This window comes from Sus scrofa, chromosome 3, assembly GCF_054392235.1.
Source record: "Sus scrofa isolate SSC_HxYL_T2T_F1_AM1 chromosome 3, Sscrofa_HxYL_maternal_Yorkshire_Landrace_v2.0, whole genome shotgun sequence".
NCBI classification, from domain to species: Eukaryota; Metazoa; Chordata; class Mammalia; order Artiodactyla; family Suidae; genus Sus; species Sus scrofa.
The window spans coordinates 109,819,031-109,840,538 of NC_139385.1; the positions used below are offsets into that span (position 1 = coordinate 109,819,031).

At 38.0% G+C, this 21,508-nt stretch overlaps 1 protein-coding gene across 28 annotated transcripts in view; it reads right to left on the reverse strand.

The window, feature by feature from the left end:
- Positions 1-21,508, reverse strand: part of MTA3 (metastasis associated 1 family member 3) — a 229,338-nt gene that overhangs the window by 23,988 nt on the left and 183,842 nt on the right. For 11 of the 28 annotated variants that reach the window (XR_014842082.1, XR_014842080.1, XM_085019424.1 and 8 more), the window contains 5 exons: positions 16,452-16,526; positions 14,322-14,380; positions 8,467-8,588; positions 4,838-4,989; positions 3,643-3,865 (listed from right to left, as the gene is read on the reverse strand). Coding sequence is in view for 24 of the 28 variants with exons in the window: in XM_085019424.1 (XP_084875550.1) it covers positions 3,643-3,865; positions 4,838-4,989; positions 8,467-8,588; positions 14,322-14,380; positions 16,452-16,526 (631 nt within the window). In the remaining 4 variants the exon portion in view is untranslated. Of the gene's footprint in view, positions 1-3,532; positions 3,866-4,837; positions 4,990-8,466; positions 8,592-14,321; positions 14,381-16,451; positions 16,527-21,508 lie in introns of those variants that run through there. The other 17 variants (XR_014842081.1, XR_014842079.1, XM_085019420.1 and 14 more) reach the window with 3 other exon arrangements.

The following is a 21,508-nucleotide window of genomic DNA, read 5'->3' on the forward strand; positions in this document are numbered from 1 at the left end:
TGGTGCCTCAGCAGGTTAAAACGTTGTCACTGCTCTGGTGCAGGTTTGATTCCTGACCTGGGAATTCCAGCATGCTGCCAGGCCAAAACAAACAAACAAACAAAAAGCAGAAAAAGGGGCTCCAAGTTCCTCTCGAAGTTCATACTGGGAAAGGGTGCTGCGATTCAAGTCTGGAGTGTTGTCAACTCAGAATCTGCTTAATTTTGCGTGAAAGCAACAGAAGTAGCTTGGCCACTTCTCCAAGCACATTTCCTTCATCTATGCAATGCTGTTAATGTATACCTACTTCTATTTAACCTCAGTCTCTGGTCCCTAAGCACAGAAACCCTGTGCTCATGAAAAGATGGGGGATTTTACAGATCTTTGACGAGTCATCCGGTAACTCAGTGGTAATGTCTAATGACAAGAACAAGTGCATCATGGTTTTTTGTTTGTTTGTTTTACTGAGGGGAGGGGCGTCAAGGGGGAGAAGAGATGGGCTGTCTGAAACTTGATGCTGTGTTACAGCCATTCTACTGGTCTGCGAATCTTATCAAGGACTTTTCTTTATGCAATGTTTTGGTTTTTTGGTTTAGCAACCCATTTTTAATAATCACTATCTACATGGTAGAACCGGCTCAGGCACTGTACCGTTAGCAATTTTTAGCATGGACGTATATATTCACATATATTTTTAAAATAAATAGGTATTTTGAGATTTGGTACATATATAGTGGGGTAAAACTAAGTAGACATATAAGTGTGTGTGTGTATATATATATTATATATATATATATATATAATTATAGTTTTTAACACAGGTTGGTCATACTACATACTTATCTTAGTTTTTAAATCACTTTTTTTTTTTGGCCACACTCACAGCATGCCCATATTTTGGGGCTGGGGATCAAACCCACACCACAGCAGCAACCCTAGCCACAGCAGAGACAACACTGGATCCTTAACCTGCTGAGCCACCAGAGAACTTCTTAAGTTACTTTTTAATAGGAAACATATTCCCATGACTCAAAATTGAAAAAGTTTAAAAGGATGAAGATTGTGAAATCTTCCCCACTCCTTTCCCTCAGCCTCTCAGCTTCTCTTTCCAGAGATTCTACTTCTTATACTTCCCTTGGAATACTTTATAAATATGCAAACAAAGACTCCCTTTCTCACTAAACTGTATTCCTTAACACTAGTTTCTTAATGAAAATAAAGACCAGACTGCTGCCATAACAAATTAAAACCTCTAAACAAGAATTTGCAAGAACTCAAAGTTTTGACTATGCTCTCCCCCGTGTAACTAAGAATTTACCTCCTCAGCTCCCCACTCCTTCACTCTCATGCACCTCACAAACTTTGGCTATGATATTGGACGTGATGGTGCTGCCAAGGCCAGAAGCCATGGAAGGGGTCAACTTCTACCGTTCTTACAAGAGGATGAGTCTCAAGTTCACAGGGAAAAACTATTTGCCTCTTCCAATACTATGAAGAACTACTCTAAATGCATTCATTGGAGCTCTTGATCCACCAATGTCTTTAGAATTAGGAATTTTCACCTGATCTGAAAGTGCATTCATTCTGCATCATAGTGATTCTTAACTTTTCAGGGGAGGTACGGGGCCACCAATGCCTTTGAAAAACCAAGGAAAGCTTACTTAAAAAAGAAAGAAAGAAAATATAGCTTTACCCTCCCAGTGGACCAAACATAGTTGCATATGGACATCAGATTATTAACACCTAACTTCTTGCTAAAAAGCCAAGATAAAGGAATTTGCTAAAGAGGCTGTAACAAGGTAAGTATATAAGAAGGGAGAAGATAATGTAAGAAGCAATTAGATGCTAGGGAAAGAGTTGTTTGTTTGTCTTTTTGTCTGGCGGTCGGGCGGGGGGGACTGGGTAGGGTGCTGAAACTGTATAATTTTAAATCTCAAGGTAAAATTATTCTGAAAATCTGATTATATATTTAGCTTGATGAATGAAGTTAAATATAAAATATCCTCCTTTAATCTCACCACAAAAAATTACTCTGTTCTTCTATCATCATCATCATTACAGCTGTATGTTTATAGAAATAAAATACAGGTAATTTAATCTTGACCCATTTTTTTAGTAGCACAGCCTTTCAATTGAGAAAAATTAAAACGAGGTTACAAAAATATACATCATTGAAAGATAATCAAAATAAAGACAATCTGCAAATTAAGAAATTAACAGATGCTTAATGGAAACAGATGCTTCCTTAGAAGCCAATTTAGTTAGTGATGGTTTCTTTTCCATTCACAGGAACAAAGATGATCCTGGATCCTGGCCAATTTTAACGGAAGAATTTCATTCATTTTCTTAATTTTATTCTTCTCTAATATTTAAGAAATTTAAGTGTCTTAAATCAGCTAGGCAGTTTAGATGGATATAAATATTTTCCAGTTCCTTAAAATTGTAAGAAAGTGACAACCATATAAACCCATCAACTCAGAAATGCTAGCAGAAAACCTCAATCTATTCCTAAATTCTCAAATATACATGAGTCTAGTGTCGCTAAATTTCCCCTCCACGGGACACAGAGATTACTTCCAATTTCAACTCCCTTGACAAAACACTTTTTTTCTTATAAAGCATTTACCTGTAGGTTTTAAAGGCTTTCAACTGTTCTGTTGGTAAATTATCTTTAGGAACAAAAAACACCTTTCAATTACTTCTTCTATAGATACCCTCTTTAAATCAAAACATGGCATAATAAGAAACTCCTTATCTCACAGAAAAGTGTCTACTGAGTATCTTTAAGATTTCCTATCTGTTAGACCAGACAGCAAATTCTCTTATCCTTTAGGCTAAGGAAAGGATTGCCCGGCTCTAACATGTTAACCAGGAATGTAACTAAAAGAAGCAAGATTAGAATCAGAGCTCACACACAAATTATAAACACATTTAGGTTGTTCATAACAGAACAGCCTGAAATTCACTGGTACATGTGACCTTTGTTCTAACAATAACAACAAAACATAAGCAAGACTGAATGTGTTGAAAATGAGAGTAATAAAGTCATGTAAATGGTGTGGTATTATATATGGTATATGATTATGAAATGGAAACCAAATTGGACAAATAGAAAGATGCTCAACCACAAATTCAGACATTTAGCTTGAAAAAATTAAATGTGTGTTTTCAGAAAATTCACCCAAAAGACTTTAAAAGTTCATTTGTAATTTGCTAAATCTTCTAATTTGTTATGAAACACTGTGAATTTCCAGACTATGGTATGATAATTGTCAAAGATTTGTGGGAAATTGAGAGGTTTATAACAACATACAATTTCTCATTAGTGTAAACTGGCAAATTTTATTCTACCTTATAGGTAAAAGTGGCTCCACAATAAGGGCTTCTAGGCCAATTCCATCACGAAACCCCACTGTATAGAATCACCTCCCACCAATCTTTTGAGCACTGCTTTCTCATAAAGGCTGCAGAAGTTTCAATGTTTTCAAGTTGGTATGATACAAATGGCAGCAGACAAAACAATGTTAAAAAAAAAATAAACCAAATAAAAGGCTGTACACAAGAACTTATGTTTATTGCAAACAAAAACAGAGAGAGAGAGAGAGAGAAAAAAAAATGGTCAGAAGCACAACATATAAGGTTAAGAATTTAAAAGCATCTTACATTCTGCCCTAATGGCAGCATAATTAATAGGAACAAACGGCCGTCTTGCTGCCTGCCGCAGCCGAAGGGTATTTTTGCAGACCTGACGAGCAAATTTTGTGAAATATGTAGTGTGAAGGAAGAAAGCTTGGCGGGTCTTCACTGCAGACTTTGGACTCCCAGTGTTTCGGACTGGCATCCCCTGCATGGCCTGGCGAGACATGTGACTTCTAACTCGAGGATCCTGCAAAATCAGACACCAGCAAACATGTGAAGAATAGAACTTGTCAAATACAGTACAACTTGCTTTCTGTCAAAGTGCAGTTTTTATGTCTTTCACTGGAATGTCTATAACTTAATACAGTGGGAGAGAATTTAAAAGTAAATACTTTTGAGAAGTAGAGAAGGAAATGGGGTGGAAGTGGGGGTTGCCTGTGGTCCTTTACTTTTTTCTTCTAAATTGACCTTAACAATCCAAAATCACATTCACAATAGTAAAAAAAAAAAAAAAAAAAAAAAGGCCAGGGGTTAATTAGATTACTTTTAAAAAATTCTGAAGGGGGTCCTTAAATCTTATTAGCTCTCCAAAAGAATGTTCTCTCCCCCATAGACAAAGGTGCTTGATATCTGCCATCTGTGCGAATGTCATCAAAATTATACCTTAACTATTGCAAACTGTTTCCACAAAAGCCATTTAAACATTTTATTGGTAAACTCTCCACTCATGCTGACACGCCCCCCCCCATTGTTCTTCTTTTTTCTGAGTAATCTCACAAGCCAATATATATATTTTGGCTTTTCAGGGCTGCACTTGAAGGAGGTTCCCAGGCCAGGGGTCAAATTGGAGCTGCAGCTGCCAGCCTACACCACAGCCACAGCAATGCAGGATCCAGGCTGCGTCTGTGACCTACCAGCTCATGGCCAAAGCTGGATTCTTAACCCACTGAGCAAGGCCAGGGATGGAACCTGCATCCTCATGGATACTCGTTGGGTTTGTTAACCACTGAGCCATGCCCGGGACTCCTGACCAATATTTTGAATACCTGAAAAAATTGGATTTGTCCCTACCCTTCTCCATGCCCACCCTAGACATTTCAGTACTATTAGTTTTATTTGTTTTTAAGTTATCCTATACTATACTTCTGTTTCCAAGGAGTGATCCAGCCGCTGAAAACCATGACATTTCTCAGCACTATAAAGATTACTGCTTGTGTACCTCTGTAGTTGGGCTGGGAGATAACTTCTCCTCTTCTGATTGGGTGGGCATTTTCAGGCCTCCATACTTCTTCCAATAGAGCCAACAGGTTGCACATAATCTACACTGCATATTGGGTGGGCCCCAAGAATACCACTGATGAGACTGTGTAGCTAAAGGTGGAGGAAAAATAAGAAAAAAACAAAAAATGCAATACAATTATAACATCATTATACATACAATCGAGTATTTCAAAAACATTCCAAAACCATCTTTAGTTTACAATGGTATTTTTCTTATCCTGATTTACCCAGCACACATGAAAGTCTAATATACACATGGATTTTTCAAGTCAGAATTCATTAAACCAATTATTCATGTATCAAGTACCAATGGCCCTTATTAAGAGGGGCTATTAGGTGAAGTGCCCTATATTATGTGTCCTGCTGCTGAAGAAGTTTTTATTAACTAAAAATATCCTCTATAGTGTATATTTGTGGAAATAAGTTATCAGAACAGTATTATTAAACTATTTCCAGGGGAGTTCCCGTCATGGTGCAGTGGTTAACGAATCTGACTAGGAACCATGAGGTTGCAGGTTCGATCCCTGCCCTTGCTCAGTGGGTTAACGATCCGGCATTGCCATGAGCTGTGGTGTAGGTCGCAGACACGGCTCGGATCCTGCGTTGCTGTGGCTCTGGCGTAGGCTGGCGGCTACAGCTCTGATTAGATCCCTAGCCTGGGAATCTCCATATGCTGCGGGAGCGGCCCAAGAAATGGCAAAAAGACCAAAAAAAAAAAAAAAAAAAAAAAAACTATTTCCAGGTTTCCAAACTTATGGTTCAGAAACTCCTTCAGGGTTTAAAGTGCTTAGATGGGATCTCACTGATAAAAGTAGAAGTTTGAAAGAAATAGTACCTGTTTTCCATTCCTTTATTTTAATCAATAGATAAAATAATTTTTTTCCCTTTTTCAGCTGTACCCACAGCCTATGGAAGTTCCCAAGCCAGGGACTGAATCTGAGCCCCAGCTGCAACCTAGATCTACACCACAGCTGTGGCAATGCCAGGACCTTATCAACCCACTATGCCCAGCAGGAACTCATAAAATAATGATGTTACTATTTTTCCTTTTAAAAACAGAATCCTGTTCCAGACTGTAAGTCTCTAGCATGTACAGTGAGATGACAGCATGCTTACGACCTGATAACTTGGTTGATTTATTCCTTAAACACTAAAACCTGTGTTATTTTACTCTGCAGTTTAAATTACTGCTATGTAACATTTAAAGTATTCCCACAATTGATCTGAAGTTTAAGACGGAAAACACAGACAATGAACATTAAGTTGATGAGGTACATAAAAATTACTGGAATCTGTGAGCATACCTAGGAATGAATATTCTTCTCTCCATCTGTAAATTACCTTCAAGTCAAGATGTTCAAATAGCACATCAAGGTGTCAACACACACTTCACAAACCAGTTGTCAAGTGTCAAGAGGCAATATAGCGATCATTATAATAAAACTGTTTCTTAGTTTATTGAAAATAATACTGTGAACCGATCATGTCTTATGGGGTGGGGGGAGATGGGACAGACACAACTCTTTGCAAATCACAGCTTTCCTCTTGTAATTTAAAACATATAGTAAAGATGATGAGTCAAGATGATTTCATTTTTAAACATCAATTTTAAGAATCCTAAATATTAGGCATGGACATATTTTGGATTCTGAATATAAAATTTCACTCATATTTAAATATACATTTTTACCCAAATTAGTCATGACACATCATTTTAATAATTTGTCAACAAATACCTCTTTTATTTTTTCTTTTTACAGCCACACTTAGGGCATGTGGAAATTGCCGGGTCAGGGATCGAATTGGAGCTGCAGCTGGGGCCTATGATACAGCCATAGAACACTGTATCTCAGCCGCATCTGAAGTCTATGCCATAGCTCATGGCAACATCGGATCCTGAACCCACTGAGCAAGGCCAGGGATCGAACTCCGTCCTCAGAGAGACAACATCAGGTCCTTAACCTGCTGAGCCACAATAGGAACTCCTCTCTCTCCCTCTCTTTTTTTTTTTTTAAGTTTTCTCTTTCTTTCAAAGTTTAGTTTTTTTTGTTTGTTTGTTTTTGGCCACACCCTCCATGTGGAAGTTAAGTTCCTGGACCAGGGACAAACCCACACTACAGCAGCAAACTCGAGCCACTACAGGGACAAAACTGGATCCTTAACCTGCTGTGCCATAGGAGAACTCCCAAACAACTTTCTCTTATATATAATTAACTCAAATTCAATTAAAGAGTGATAAATAGAAAACAACAAATTCAATCATTCTATAAAGATAAATTTTCTATGTATATTAAGATACAGTTTATGATAGATTATTTAATATATGGACCTAAAATAAATACTATAAAATTAAAATCACTTGTCATGCACATGTAAAAATGATGGAATAACTATTTAAAAGGACCTATGAGACTACATATAATGTGAAGGGGTTTGTAAGGCAAAAATAAGACACATTTAAACCACCACCACCTGTCTGCAGGATTCTTTTTATTTTCATTTAAATATAAATGAAATTCAAAATCTAAGAATTCCCAATTCAGAAACAGTTATACAATCTATGTAAAATTTCGACCAAAAGAATCTAATTTTCCATAAAGTGTTTCCTTTTGTTCCTCATAGGGTAGAAAATGGTTAGACATGTGCTATTTTTATGAAAATAGCAATCTGTCTAGCTCACATCTTCCCTGGTTGCAGGAAAGATAATTACATGATTTGGTTTTAAAGCCTTTTCTAAAGCCAAAGCCTGGTGTGGGGTATGGAGCAGAGTCACAAATGTCCTAAGTACAGCAGGCTACCTACCCCACCTCCCAAAGAGCTGCCAAGAGGGAAAAACTGGGCACCAAGTAGACTATTAATAAATATTAGTGTCCCTCCCTCTTCCACCCGGGGCCACTTTGCTTGGAAAGAAACAGATGAGTGTGTCACCAATGCCCCACTTAAGAGATTACATTGTTGTTTCAGGTTTTAAATAAACACAAAAAAATGTATTGACTACCTAACAGCTCGTCTCAGCAACCCAGTTTAACATCCGGGGCAAATATAATACTGCTGGCTTTGGAAACATTTTTTATATGGATAAATGCTGGTAAACATACTGGGCCCCTGAGGCCAAAAGTATCATAAAACACTACCTTCCAAACCAGTACTCTAAGGGAACCAGGTATGAGGATTATAAACAGCAGTTTATCCACACATAGATTCTTCCTAAAGAATTATTTCTAGCCTTTAATGTATCAAAATATACTGAGGAACTCCCAAAAGGGGGTTGTTTATTTCCATGGGACCTTGGTTTGCACAAAGCTAGTAATAGCTCTGCACACAGCCTGGCACATACTACTGAGGAATAATCAACAGAGGACGCCATAGAAGCCAATCAAAAGAAACCCACTACTTAAATTTTGTCCAGGCAGAAGGGAAGGATGGGCACCTTTTCACTCTGAAACTGCGTTATTGTGAATTCTGTGTGGTTACTAACCTGCTTCACCTCCATACCTCCCACCCCACAGAGACAGCACAGATCCCCGCCTTCGCCAACGATAGGCCATCCTGCTGGAGAAAACTTACCATAGCAGCTCTCACAGGCTCGCCCTAGGAGAGGATTCTGCGGCTGGAACGTGGTTCCCACGGCTCCATTCACAGCGCCAGGTTTGCCATTGCTGGTGGATATTTGGTTGGGATTTGGTTTGCTGCTTTCAATGAAATATAAAGTGAAGATTCGTTTAACAAAGCAAAAGCCTCTACATTTCATTACTGATTTATCTTAACTACACATAAACATTTGAATGTTCGGTGAAGAAGAAATACACTGGTCAAAGTAAGGGTTAAAATGAACCCAAACAATTTATCTTTACAAACCAAATCTATGTAAAAACCAATCTCTTAAGCATGACACTTACAAAATAAATACAGCCCTATCTCTTCTCCACCCAAGCAAAATTTCCTTAGGACACCCTCTAATGCTTTTGAAAGATACAAGTTATTAAGCTTTACCACTTATCATAAAATTCTCCTGAGAAAATAAAGTAATTTTCAGAGCAGATAAATTAAGCCAAAGGCTATGTGGTTGTATTTGTTTAGAGAAAACCACGGTCCCATTCTTGCTGCTGGTGTGACAGCTGTTGACTCCACGCACTGACTCTCAAGGGGACCGCACAAAAGCCACATGTTTAACAGTGACACCATGCATATCAACAGGGCAGGTCTCTCAGTCAGCACTTCAGGAGACTGACCACTCATAATTCCTACTACGTATGAATTTTTATGAGGAAGATTACACAGCACTTGAAATTAGAAAAATTAATACATGCATTTTGAGGTATTCCTTTTTAAGAGGAAAAAGGTAACATCCATCAGATTTCCAGAGGCCATAATTCCTCACTAACATGCAGCCCAGATTATCTTGGTATTTACTGTGCAAATATGGCTAACTTCTTCCCCTCTAGGGTAGGCTAACCCTCCTGCTTATCAGCCATGTCCAAGAATACTGCACAGGTGTACACAGTATGTCCTCAATACACTAATTCATTTAACATATATTTATACAGTGCCTAGCAAACAAAAGTGCCAGCATTAAACAGTCTTCATCCTAGAGGAGCTTTCATGTGTATTTCTTGAGCAGACGATTAAGCAAAGTAAATTAGTAAAGCATTTGTTAGAAATGAATGCTAAATGACTAAATGCAGACCATATTCTATCTTCCCATGGCCAGTGAAATAACAAGAATTCAGAACTATCAGGACACTTGCAGTTTCAACATGGAGTAGGCTCGTGGGTTTGATTTTTGCTGTTTCTCATTCTCACACTTACACTTACCAGTGAAGTCTAATACGTAAACTTGACCTGACTGCAAAATAAGATTTCTTTCTGGTGCTGTTAATGTAATTCTAAGGTGATACTTATCACCACACCAGAAGAAATTACTTAACCTTGTGTGCACTGAGGGTCCTATTGTATAAACAGGACTATTGTTTAGACTTCTAATCTGTGCCAGCAATGTTTTCTGAAGACAAATAGGCTTTTTTTTTTTTTTTTAATGGCCGCACCCATGGCATATGGATCCCAAGCTAGGGGTCTAATCGGAGCTACAGCTGCTGCCAGCCTACACCACAGCCACAGCAACACAGGATCTGAGCCACATCTTCGACCTACACCACAGCTCACAGCAATCCCAGATCCTTAACCCACTGAGCAAGGCCAGGGATCGAACCTTTGTCCTCATGGATCCTAGTCAGGTTTGTCAACTGCTGAGCCATGAAGGGAACTCCCAAATTGGCTTCAAAAGCACATTTTAAAACAGAGATAATGTACTGGTCCTCTTACAGTTTTCATTCGGAAACACACAAAATTAAAAGTGGTGATTCAGAAAGACTACGATTTCCAAGGGTATGTAAAAAATATTTTTGATTTTTAAAAATCTACTAACAGAAACGATGGCCCCTTAAAGTCAAATGGATGACAATGTCAGAAGGCCTTGTCCAAATATAAAAATTTCTAACAATTAACCTAGGGGCCAAATATATGTGTTAAAAGAGAGCTAATACAAATTTATAGTTGAGCTGCCTAAAAAAAGAAAGAGAGTAAAAACAACTTTAGTTGTTCAACTTAATCTAGAATGTTATTTGACTGAATAAACCACTGGCCTTAATTATAATAATCACAAAAGGAAAATGAGTGGGAAAATGAGTGCAGAGACTGAATGCAGACAAGTGAACCACTTAAAATATGTTTTGCAAAACCAAATACCTACAGATTAATCCTCAGGAAACAAATGGCTGGTGTCAAAGTGACCATTTGAATAAATTTTTACTGTTAAGACAAACATTTTTTTAAAGTTTTCAAAGCTGCATTATATGATAAACATCAAGATCTTACTGTATAGCACAGGGAACTATATTCAGTATCTTATGATAAACCAAAATGGGAGAGAATATTTTAAGAAAAACAATGTGTGTGTGTGTGTGTGTGTATTGGATCAGTTTGCTGTACAATTTAACACAACAATGTAAATCAACTATTCTTCAATTAAAAAAAAAAATTCTGGCCCTAGAAAAGGCAAAAAGACAAAAAAAAAAAAAAAAAAGAAATCTCATTCATAGTTTCAAACACAACACTCTATTCTGATGAAGCTCAAATTTGTACATCTAGCCCAGAACTTTCCCCTGAGCTTAAGACCAATATATTTGACAGTATATTTAACACTTCTTTTTGGAGAAAGCAAACTCAAAATAACCCAACCTGGGTCTCTGCCACAGCTTCTCACCATGGTGAATAGCCAGCAATCTACCTAGTTAGCTGTGCTAGCCAGAAACCTGGGACTCAATCTAAATCTTCCCTCTGCCCCTCCACACAAGTCAACCGCCTCCAAGTAGTGTACCATTTCCAGGCCACAACTCTAGGTCAAGTTACTATCATCTTTCTTCTCTAGGAACTTCGTAATTGGTCCCCTTACATCCATTCCCCAATTCCTGATACCGTTTTCCAAAATATAGTCAGGAATCTGAAAGTACACACAAACTTGATCATGATACTTCCTGGTTTAAAATCCATTTCCACTGTTCATCAGATGGGTAACTCTTGGCCCTCGCCCACCATGCTGGCCTCCCACAGCTCACCACTCTCTCCTCACAGCAGCCACACTGCCTGCCTCTCATAACTATGCTCCTCAACCATGTTCTGCCCCTTCCCATCTCAGGATCCCATTAGCCTGGAAAGCCTCCATCACCCGGTTAACCCTTCCTCTAGAGTTCACTCATACTCACACCGCCACAATGTATCTTTCCTGTCAGCATCAACTGAGTGTGATAACTCTCCCCCAGTATAAACTCTCATGAAAACTCTCCTCCATCAGAGTACTCATCCCACTGGGTGATTAGCTGTTTGGCACCTCTCTCCCACACAATAGAAGGTGGGCTCCAGAATGTCTTTTTAGGGCTGCATCCATAGCATATCTAAGTTCCCAGGCTAGGGCTCAAATCGGAGTCGGAGTGACATCTGCAAGCCTACATCACAGCCACAGCCACATGAAGTCTGAACTGCATCTGTGACCTACACCACAGCTCATAGCAACACCAGATCCTTAACCCACTGGGTGAGGCCAGGAATCAAACCTGCATCTTCATGGATACTAGTTGGGTTTGTTACCACTGAGCCACAACAGGAATTCCCAGAGTGTTTTTCTTTTTTTTTAATGAAAGGCTTGAGTCTAGGAGGAAGTTTTCTAGAATGTCTTTTTTTTGTTTGTTTGTTTGTTTGTTTGTTTTGTCTTTTGTCTTTTTTTGTTGTTGTTGCTATTTCTTGGGCCGCTCCCGCGGCATATGGAGGTTCCCAGGCTAGGGGTTGAATCGGAGCTGTAGCCACCGGCCTACACCAGAGCCACAGCAACGCGGGATCCGAGCCGCGTCTGCAACCTACACCACAGCTCTCAGCAACGCCGGATCGTTAACCCACTGAGCAAAGGCAGGGACCGAACCCACAACCTCATGGTTCCTAGTTGGATTCGTTAACCACTGCGCCACGACGGGAACTCTGTTTTCTAGAATGTCTTAACTGATCTACCTCTAGTAGTGAACAGAGTGCTTTGCATATAGGAGACTGCCAGGCTCAAAAAGATAGCAGCATATAATAATTCTTAATCTATTATTTTAAAATAGCATTTCAGAGTTAATTGGGAAATTCTTCAAAGAACTCATATTCTTACCCAACTCAACAATACTGATTCAAACGTCTATTTACATATATGATTCATATAACTTTTGTAAAAGTATGATTAGAAACTCTGTCCTAATCTCCAAAAATCATTCACTTGGATCAAGGGTTGGCAGAGTAAATATTTTAAGCTTCATGGGTATTATAATTTCTGTCACAACCACCGAACGCTGCCACTGCAGCACAAAAGCAGATGTATACAACATATAAATGAATGAACATGCCTGTATTCCAGTTATGCTTTATTTATAAAAACAGGTGGCAGGTCAGATCTAGCCCACAGATTGGTCTTTGATTGTCTTTGACTTAGATCAAGACTCCAAAGTCAATATAAAACAGAATAGAAACAATTGTCTGGGTTACTTGGTGAAAACTGGTTAAATGTGTTTTTCCTTTGATGTGACAGCAATGCAAAGTATAAGAAAGCTGTTTTGCTTGCTTTTGAAAATCTAACACATGAATCACAACACTGTTTTCTTTGGGGAGTTGCTCTTTTATAAATTTAGTCAAATAAAATATATAATTTCCTAAAATACTAGAAATCACTCTGCAGAAGGGACAATTCAGCTCTGAATAAAAATTATGGACCCTATAAATTACATGCTCTCTCACTTGAGATACAAGATTAATAAGAACTATCACAATTCATTGTCAATAAGGCCTGCTATATATAAGAGTATGTATGAATATATCAAAATTCAGTAAACAAAAAGGCTAGGTATAAAACAACTGTACTGAGACCAAAGAGTGAAAAATCTTGAATTAGTACACAGAATTTTGTAGCAGATTTCATTTTTATCCCCAAAGAAACTAGGATAGCTCTATATACATGGGGCTCAATAAACTAAATTTTCCTAAACAAATGAACTGTCAAACTCAAGACTGTAAAAAAAGATAATTCATTTAAAATGTAACAAATGAAAAGAAAACTGGCATTCATTTTGATATGACAATGATATCGAAACCCAAAGGATAATAATGCTAGAATGCTAGGCATATGAAACAATCAAAACCTATTCATTTCTTATCCAACATCTCAAAGTTTGGCTTTAATTACTTTTCCTAACCCCTTCCCCAAGCAACCAGTGTAAAATCCTCAACAAATAAACAACACACCTCCAAACGGCAATGTACATTACCCAAACAAAAATTATACAATACAGAAGTTTCAAAATTTGTCAGCCTTCTGAAATACATGTGCTTCAAGTAACATTTTCATAGGTTAGCTTTCTAACAGTTTTCCTTCAGCTTTGATAGAAATTATGGTACATGGCATTTTTCATCTGGTCCTACGGTTACTTGGGGTTTTCTCCCACCAACTATTTTTCTTTCTTAAAAAATCCTTGTGGAGTTCTCACTGTTGTGCAATGGGGTCGGTGGCGTCTCTGGAGCCCTGGGACACAGGCTCGATCCCTGGCCGGGCACAATGGGTTAACGAACCAGCATTGCTGTAGCTGTGGCTTAGATGCAACTACGCCTTGGATTTGGTCCCTAGCCCTGGAACTCCATATGCCTCCCTAGCCCTGGAGGCCAAAAAAAAAAAAAAAAAAAATCATTGTAGTAGCCTTATAATGGAAAGCAAACTGTGCTATGTAGTGGAAGAAATAAGATGTACAAAGAAATTCAAATTTGACTGAAACTGACCAAAATATACATATTTTATTTTTGACAGAATTAATACCATGGCAAAAACTGAAAAGATTTCCATTACTTACTAAGTTGGGATATACACTTGTTTCAGTTTACTCTCAGCTTCTGCTGCTTTTAGACGTTTCTAATTCAAAAGACAGATAAGATATTTTACACACAATGTTCACTAATTATTACCACTTCATTTATCTTAAAAATTCACAAGAAAACAAAAATATTAAAGCATAATTCAATAACTGCCTTTTTAAGATGAGCTTTTATTTCACGCGCATATTCTTAAACTCCAGTAATTTGTAAGAAAAAGTCACTAGATTGTGAGGTATAGCACAAGTATTAATAACATTTTATACGTAAATTTAAAAAAATAAAGCATGAACAACATTTCCCATTTCTCCATGAGATGAGAGACAGAACTTATAATCATTTTTACTTTTCAAATTTAGTTTCTATTTTATTTCTTTTCTGCCTTTCTGGGAGAAAACACATATAATCTTTGCTTTTAGAAAATCTGATTCAGAGATAATTTGTTTCCACAGTCCATGCAAAAAAAGACAGTAACTACTCTAAGTCCAACTAAATAAGCATTTACCCTTAAATGTTGGGAAATATCCAGTGAACTTTAAAACTTGGCTGAACTCATGTCTCATTTTTAGGAACCAAAGAGGAGCCAAATACAGGGCAAGGAATGGGGAAAAGATTATATAATCAAAAACAGAGTTTGATCAACACAATGATGCAAATAGGGAGGGAAAATAATGAGTGGTAGATACTCAAAATGAAGACATGAGAATGTAAGGCAATCCCCCACCTTCTTAAATGAGAAGGAAACAAAAACATTTAAGGAAACAAAATTTTTAAAGGAGGAGCTGAAAGTTTGGAAATAATTTTATCCAAACATGTTTTCAACCATCATTGATGCCATCATCGCCACTCTCTTCGGAGACTCTTTTTACTTCGAGTAACACAGCTTTCCAAGAACACATGGTCTTCACATCTACCTAAGTTGTTTGAAATAAACACTTTGGGGGGGGATGGGGGTGGGCAGGAATAGCAATTTTATTCTGAAAGCCATCAAAAGAGAGATGGTGCACTAACGTCCTAAAGAACCGCCTTGCCCAGGGTTTGAAACAAGCACTTTCTGAATTATATATGACGTTGACACTGGAAATTTTTCAACAAGCCATGGGCTATCTATTCATATCTATTCACCATCTCAATAACTCAATGTGCTAATATTTAAAGTGATCCTTAAACTGTATTTTTATAGCATCCAACACTTGCCACTGGGTGATCACATACTTAGGAAAAATAATGTCTGTGTTAAATATACTTGTATATTTACTTTCTTTACCAGTTCTAACATGTGACTAGAAAAATACAAAAACAAGTACTGACTGAGGTCACTTGAGAAAAATGCACTTTCCCCCCAAAAGTAATATTACTCAAAATAGATTAATTGAGAGATTACCTCAGTTTGGGGCATTTGGGAAGGATTTTTAAAAATAAGTGGTTTCTTATTTTTAGAGATAATTTTGGGAAAAAGGTTATGCATCTACGTACAAAGCATCAAACTAGTAAAGACTAACTACTACAAGCAGATGTAAACTATTATATATAGAAGGGATAAACGACAAGGTCCTACTGTACAGCCCAGGGAACTCTAATCAACATCGTGTAATAAACCTTAACGGAAAAGAATATGAAAGAAGGAAAAAAAATATAAAACTGAATCATTCTGCTGTACACCAGAAACTAACACAGCATTGTAAATCAACTATACTTCAGTTTAAAAATTAATTAATTAACCACTACAGTTAAAGTCAAAGATTTAGGAGGTACAACCCCACAGATGTCACAGGAGGTTTCGGAAGATCTTTACACATCCTAAGTCATTCCCATCAACCATACTCACAAAGAGATGAATCACCAGGCACCTGCAAAGAAAATAATACCTCTCTAGTGGCATCTTTCCCTGCTGTCTTTCCAAAATATTTATCCTAATGGGTTCTAAAGTAAAGAAAATATTAAGACTAAAATCTTTATACGTTAAAGATATGAAATCATGTAGTTTAAAATGGTCTAGAAAAGATAAAGCAAACAAAAAATTTACATTAAGTATATTCTAAGAAACATTAATGTAGAAATAGAAAGTTCATTTTGATGAAACTGTATTGACAGCAATATGAAAAAATTACCTGCTGCACGTATCTGTCAGTAGTTTTCCACATGTAATAATATTCAATGATGCTAGTCAATGATTTCCAAGGGAGCTGAAAAAATATTTAATATGATAATGAAAACAAGCTACTGAGAGAAACTGCTTTCCTTTAAAACCAGTTCTCTAAAATATCAAGGCAAATATCTACATGGAAGCTGCATTCTAGAAGAAATGTTTGAGAAAACTGAAATTAATGACATTAACTCTTAGCAAAGGGTCCCCAAACATGTTCTATTCAGCTAGAGATGCTGATACAACACAGTCCATCTCTCAACTGCCATCCCATTAAAAATTATAAACCTTATGACTTATAATTTATGACTTAGAGAAGTTTTTCTTGGGCTATAGGTAGAATTGAAGTATAATTTTTAGAAATGATATTTAAATCAATCTGGCCTGAGTTCTTTAACTTTCAAAGTTGCCACCTACAACTGAGTGTCATATGGTCTCTGCCATAATATTTCTCATTCTTTTCAAAACTGCACTATTTTGATCTTTCTGTTGTAAATAAAATGAAAACCTAAATATCTGAAAAAGAACATAAGTGTGGTACCTATTAGAAAAATAGGAAGCTTGCCTGCTATATTTCGTAATTATTCAAAAAATGACCAAAAGAGCTACGAGACCTACAACCACAGTATATATTCATTCCCTCTGTGAAAGAGATCTGCTGGACATCTAAGATGCAAATCAGGGCAGATCAAAATAGTGACTGATAATATTCACAATTTTTAGCTATTGAGGCAAATTTTACAGATAGGTGACTCAGCAGCACTCTTTGACTCCTACCTGGTCTGCCCTAATGCACCAGTGGGGCTGCAGTTAAAACAGTACTTCCCAGACCCCAGGGCAGCTAGGGGTCTGTTTATGACCCATATGTACAAAATCTATGCCATTCCCATCACCTCCACATTTAACTCACCTGTTTGGTTTAAAGAGAAAATAAATGGAGTTTAGAAAAAAGAAATTATTTTAAGCTTAATTGGGTGGCAACTTCAACAAATGTAGTCTCCTTACAGGAACAGATTGGCACAACTGGCATTTGGACTGCAATTAAAGTAAATACAATTTTCTCCAATTTAACAAGCAATCTAATGGAGCTGAAAGTGTCAGAGGGATAGTGTGAGGAAATCAGCAAGACCTCACAGGACATCTGGGGCACAGTCTCTTAGAGTTTTAAGCAGGCCAAGATCTCTTTATTGCCTGACTATTATTCTTTTGGGAAAGAGCCCCTAGCATGCAATTTACCTAGAAGCCTGAGAAAGAAAACCAAGTGACCGTGTAACCCAAGCTTCCTCATAAGCCAGATTTTATCTAAGCCCTAAAGTCCTAGTCAGCTATACCCCTGGCCTCTCATCAAGAAGTGTAGGTCAGGTCTCAGTGTGCCCACTCCTGATGCAGTATCATTTCTCCCTCAATCCTCATTCTGACCTTATGGGAGTTCCCTATGACACATCAATTGAGAAGGAAAATATCTGAATGTGGCAGATGGCTCTGCATGCTGTACTGGCACCAACCAAAATTATCCTGCTGCAGCATTTTAGCCCCAAGCAGGAGTGACTCTGAAACACAGCGAAGGGAGATCCTTTCAGAGGGCAGAACATCAGAACGGACATGTGGTTTTCTACTAGGGTTTGAGTTGCAGAAGAGATGGCCAGAGGTACTGACCATACCCATGCAGTGACAATGGCTATTTACTTGTTACAGTTACCAGGGACTTGAAAGGACTGGTAACAATGAGTCTTAGAAAAGCAGCTGCGGGACAAACACCTGAATGTAGGCCTGGGTGTGAGAATTTCTGTGCCCCCATGCCCACAAAGGCGCCTCTGCAAAGGAGATTCTCACTTATCAGTTGCCTAAGATGATCTCCTTTACGGCTATCAGCCACCCTCTTCCCCTGGCCGCCCAAAGATTGCTCAAAGGACACATAAAGTGGATGCCACCACAGGGATGTCCCCTCACAAATCTTGTCTGATCACCCCAAGTGTCTCATCTGCAAGGAACAGTGTACACTGGGCCTCCATCATGGCACCTTTCCTGGGAACATGTCAGTTAGACTAAACTCTCAGCATCCCAGAATAGCAGCTATCTATTCTCATTGAACAGACAATTATTCTAAATATGATTTGTCTTTTCTTCCTGAAATGCATTGGCTAGCAATACCACACACAGACTTACGAATGACTTATTTCCACAGAACACTGCTTCTAACCCAACCCAGGGCTCAGAAGGAATAAAAGTTTGGGTCACTACACCAGACTACAAACTCTGATCATCTAAGATACCAAGGGGGTGAGGGTGGGGTCTGTTTTGAATGACAAGGAAGGCCTCAGGAGGAGTTTCACAAATGGAGAAAGGAAGACTAAAGAAGCTATACTTCCTTCCTTGCTCTGTGTAATTATTTTTCTTCTGCACCCAATTCACTTTCTATTTTTATACAAGGTCTGTTGGTGGTGGGTTTTTTTTTTTTTTTTACCTTTACAACTTAATGTAGAAGTTACAAGCTATAAAGACAGGGTTTCGACTAAAACCAAAAGAGGAAGAAATATCAACTAGAAATAAATGCTGTGATATTAAATTGAAGCCTCCCCATTTGAGGAAAGAGTACCATATTTTCTCATGATTCAGGGTAGTTACTACTGTTTAAAGGTTGACATATGGAAAGGAAGCATGTATAGAAAACAAGGATAGATGTTAAGTAGTCAAAGAAGCAGGTGATGGCAGAAACTATACACCCATTTTGAATCCACTTCTAGCTTATCTTCCTTGAAGCTTTAACCACATTCCCCGCCCCGCCCCCTCCAAAAAACAAAACAAAACACCCTTTTAAACAAGACACAGACATATGGGCCAGGTTTATCCAGGCTGACAAACATGAATGACATTTAGATACAGAAGTGAGCAACATCAGTGCCATATGATCCAGCAATCGTACTCCTAGGCATATATCTGAAGAAAACTCTAATTTGAAAAGATACATGCACTCCAATGTTCACAGCAGCACTATTTACAATAGGCAAGACATAGATGAAACCTAAATGTCCACTGACAGGTGAATGGATAAACAAAATGTGGTGTATATCTACAATGGACTATTAGTCACAAAAAAGAATGCAACAATGCCATTTGTAGCACATGGATAGACCTAGAGATTATCATACTAAGTGAAGGAAGTCAGAAAGAGAAAGACAAATACCATATGACATCACTGATATGTGGAATCTAACATATGATACAAGCGAACATATTTACAAAACAGAGACTCACTAACTTTGAAAAAAAAAACAAAAAAAACAAAAAACAAACTTACGGTTACCAAAGAGGAAAAGGAGTGGAGGCGGGATAAATTAGGAGTTTGGGATTAGCAGATACAAATCATCATACATAAAACAGAACAAGGTGCTACCGTATAGCACAAGGAACTAGATTCAATACCCTATAATAATGGAAAAGAACATGAAAAAGTATATTCGGATTTTTTATATGTATATATAAAATACATATATCTGAATCACTTTGCTGTGCACCAGAAACTAATAATTATAAATCAACTATACTCTGATTATCAAGAAAGAAAGTCGGAGAGAGAGGGAGAAACAATGGGCAACATCAGAATAAAGCTGCAAGACGGGAGTCTGGACAGTGTGGCAAGAACTCTGGTAGAGATATCATGTTCTGAGGGCCCATGCACTGACTGTTCTGGCACCCACGTTTGACATGGATTCCAAGCACCAGAGGGAATGGGTGTTTGCCCTGTTTCTATGGCATCCAAAGGCCTGGTTCTCTAGTCTTCCCACAGATTTTATGAGAACCTAATAGGCTACATGCCTTCGGCTTAAATTAGATATAGTAAATTCCATACTTAGCAAATAAGAACCCTAACACATATAACCAAAACAAATATTCTTTATTCTAAAGTAGGTGAAGTTTCTTTCACTTATAATCCAATGTACTCTAAGACAAAAATTGGTAACAAGTGGAGTGTTCTACGAATAGACCCTAAATACACGACACTTACTGATAGAGTCAGGGTAGAACAGAATCAAGCAAGATTTGTGGTAGAGACAGCAGAACTTGTATGCCAGAGTACTGCCATTTTGGGGTCAGTTGCTGTTCTCAGCTTCCCAAGTCCTGGCTGTGAAGCATCAAAACTTGGATCCCCAGCCCTCCTGGAGGTCTGGAGTCTTCTGATACACTTTAGAACTCTCTTCCTCTTCAAACTAGCTCACTCTGGGAGTTCTCTTGTGGCAACTCCACCGGGTTAAGGATCTGGCGTTGTCACTCCAGAGGCTTGGGTCTGATTCCCCCACCCAGGAACTTCCACATGCTGTAGGCACAGCCAAAAACAAAAAAAAAACCCTCCCCCTAGTTCACAAAAATGGATTCTGTTGTCTCTAATTATGCCTTGCTCAGTATTCTTTCCAACTTCCTCCTAGTTTACTTTCTTATACTGCAAAGGCTAGAAATCCAAACATTGTTATTTCTAAGACTCTCTTGTGATTTATTTCTGCCAACCAGATGTATGGGTATAAGACCTAAATTCAGAAGCGAATTAAGCAGGCGTAGAGCTGATGGTGCACCAGGGATCCATTTTGCTGCAGTAGAAGTAGGAGGTGCAAAATTGTCCTAGAGCCAAAGGCTCTGCTAGAGTTTTCCTGATCTAAAAATCATGGCTAAAATAGTATGATCCTGGCTCATAAGTTAACCCAGCACCTTCTCAGTTTCCATATGGTGCAGAGATAAGAGTTCAATTGTGGAACCATTTCTGTGGAACTGTTCTGAGGTCCAGCTTGAGCCTACTTCTCCAACCCTATTAATGATTTTAAGCATCTAATTTCTAAAATTCAACCCCATTCTGTTTAAAATAGCTCCTACAATTTTGTTACCTGCAACTGAAGTCTAAATGATACAACAGCCAGGAAATAACCATTGCTGAAAGGAGTTTCTATGGCAAAGGACTCCATTGCATGAAGGGAGAAGAAAGACTGCTATTTTACACTTTGGATTTTTCAGGTTCCTCTGCATATTTCAGGT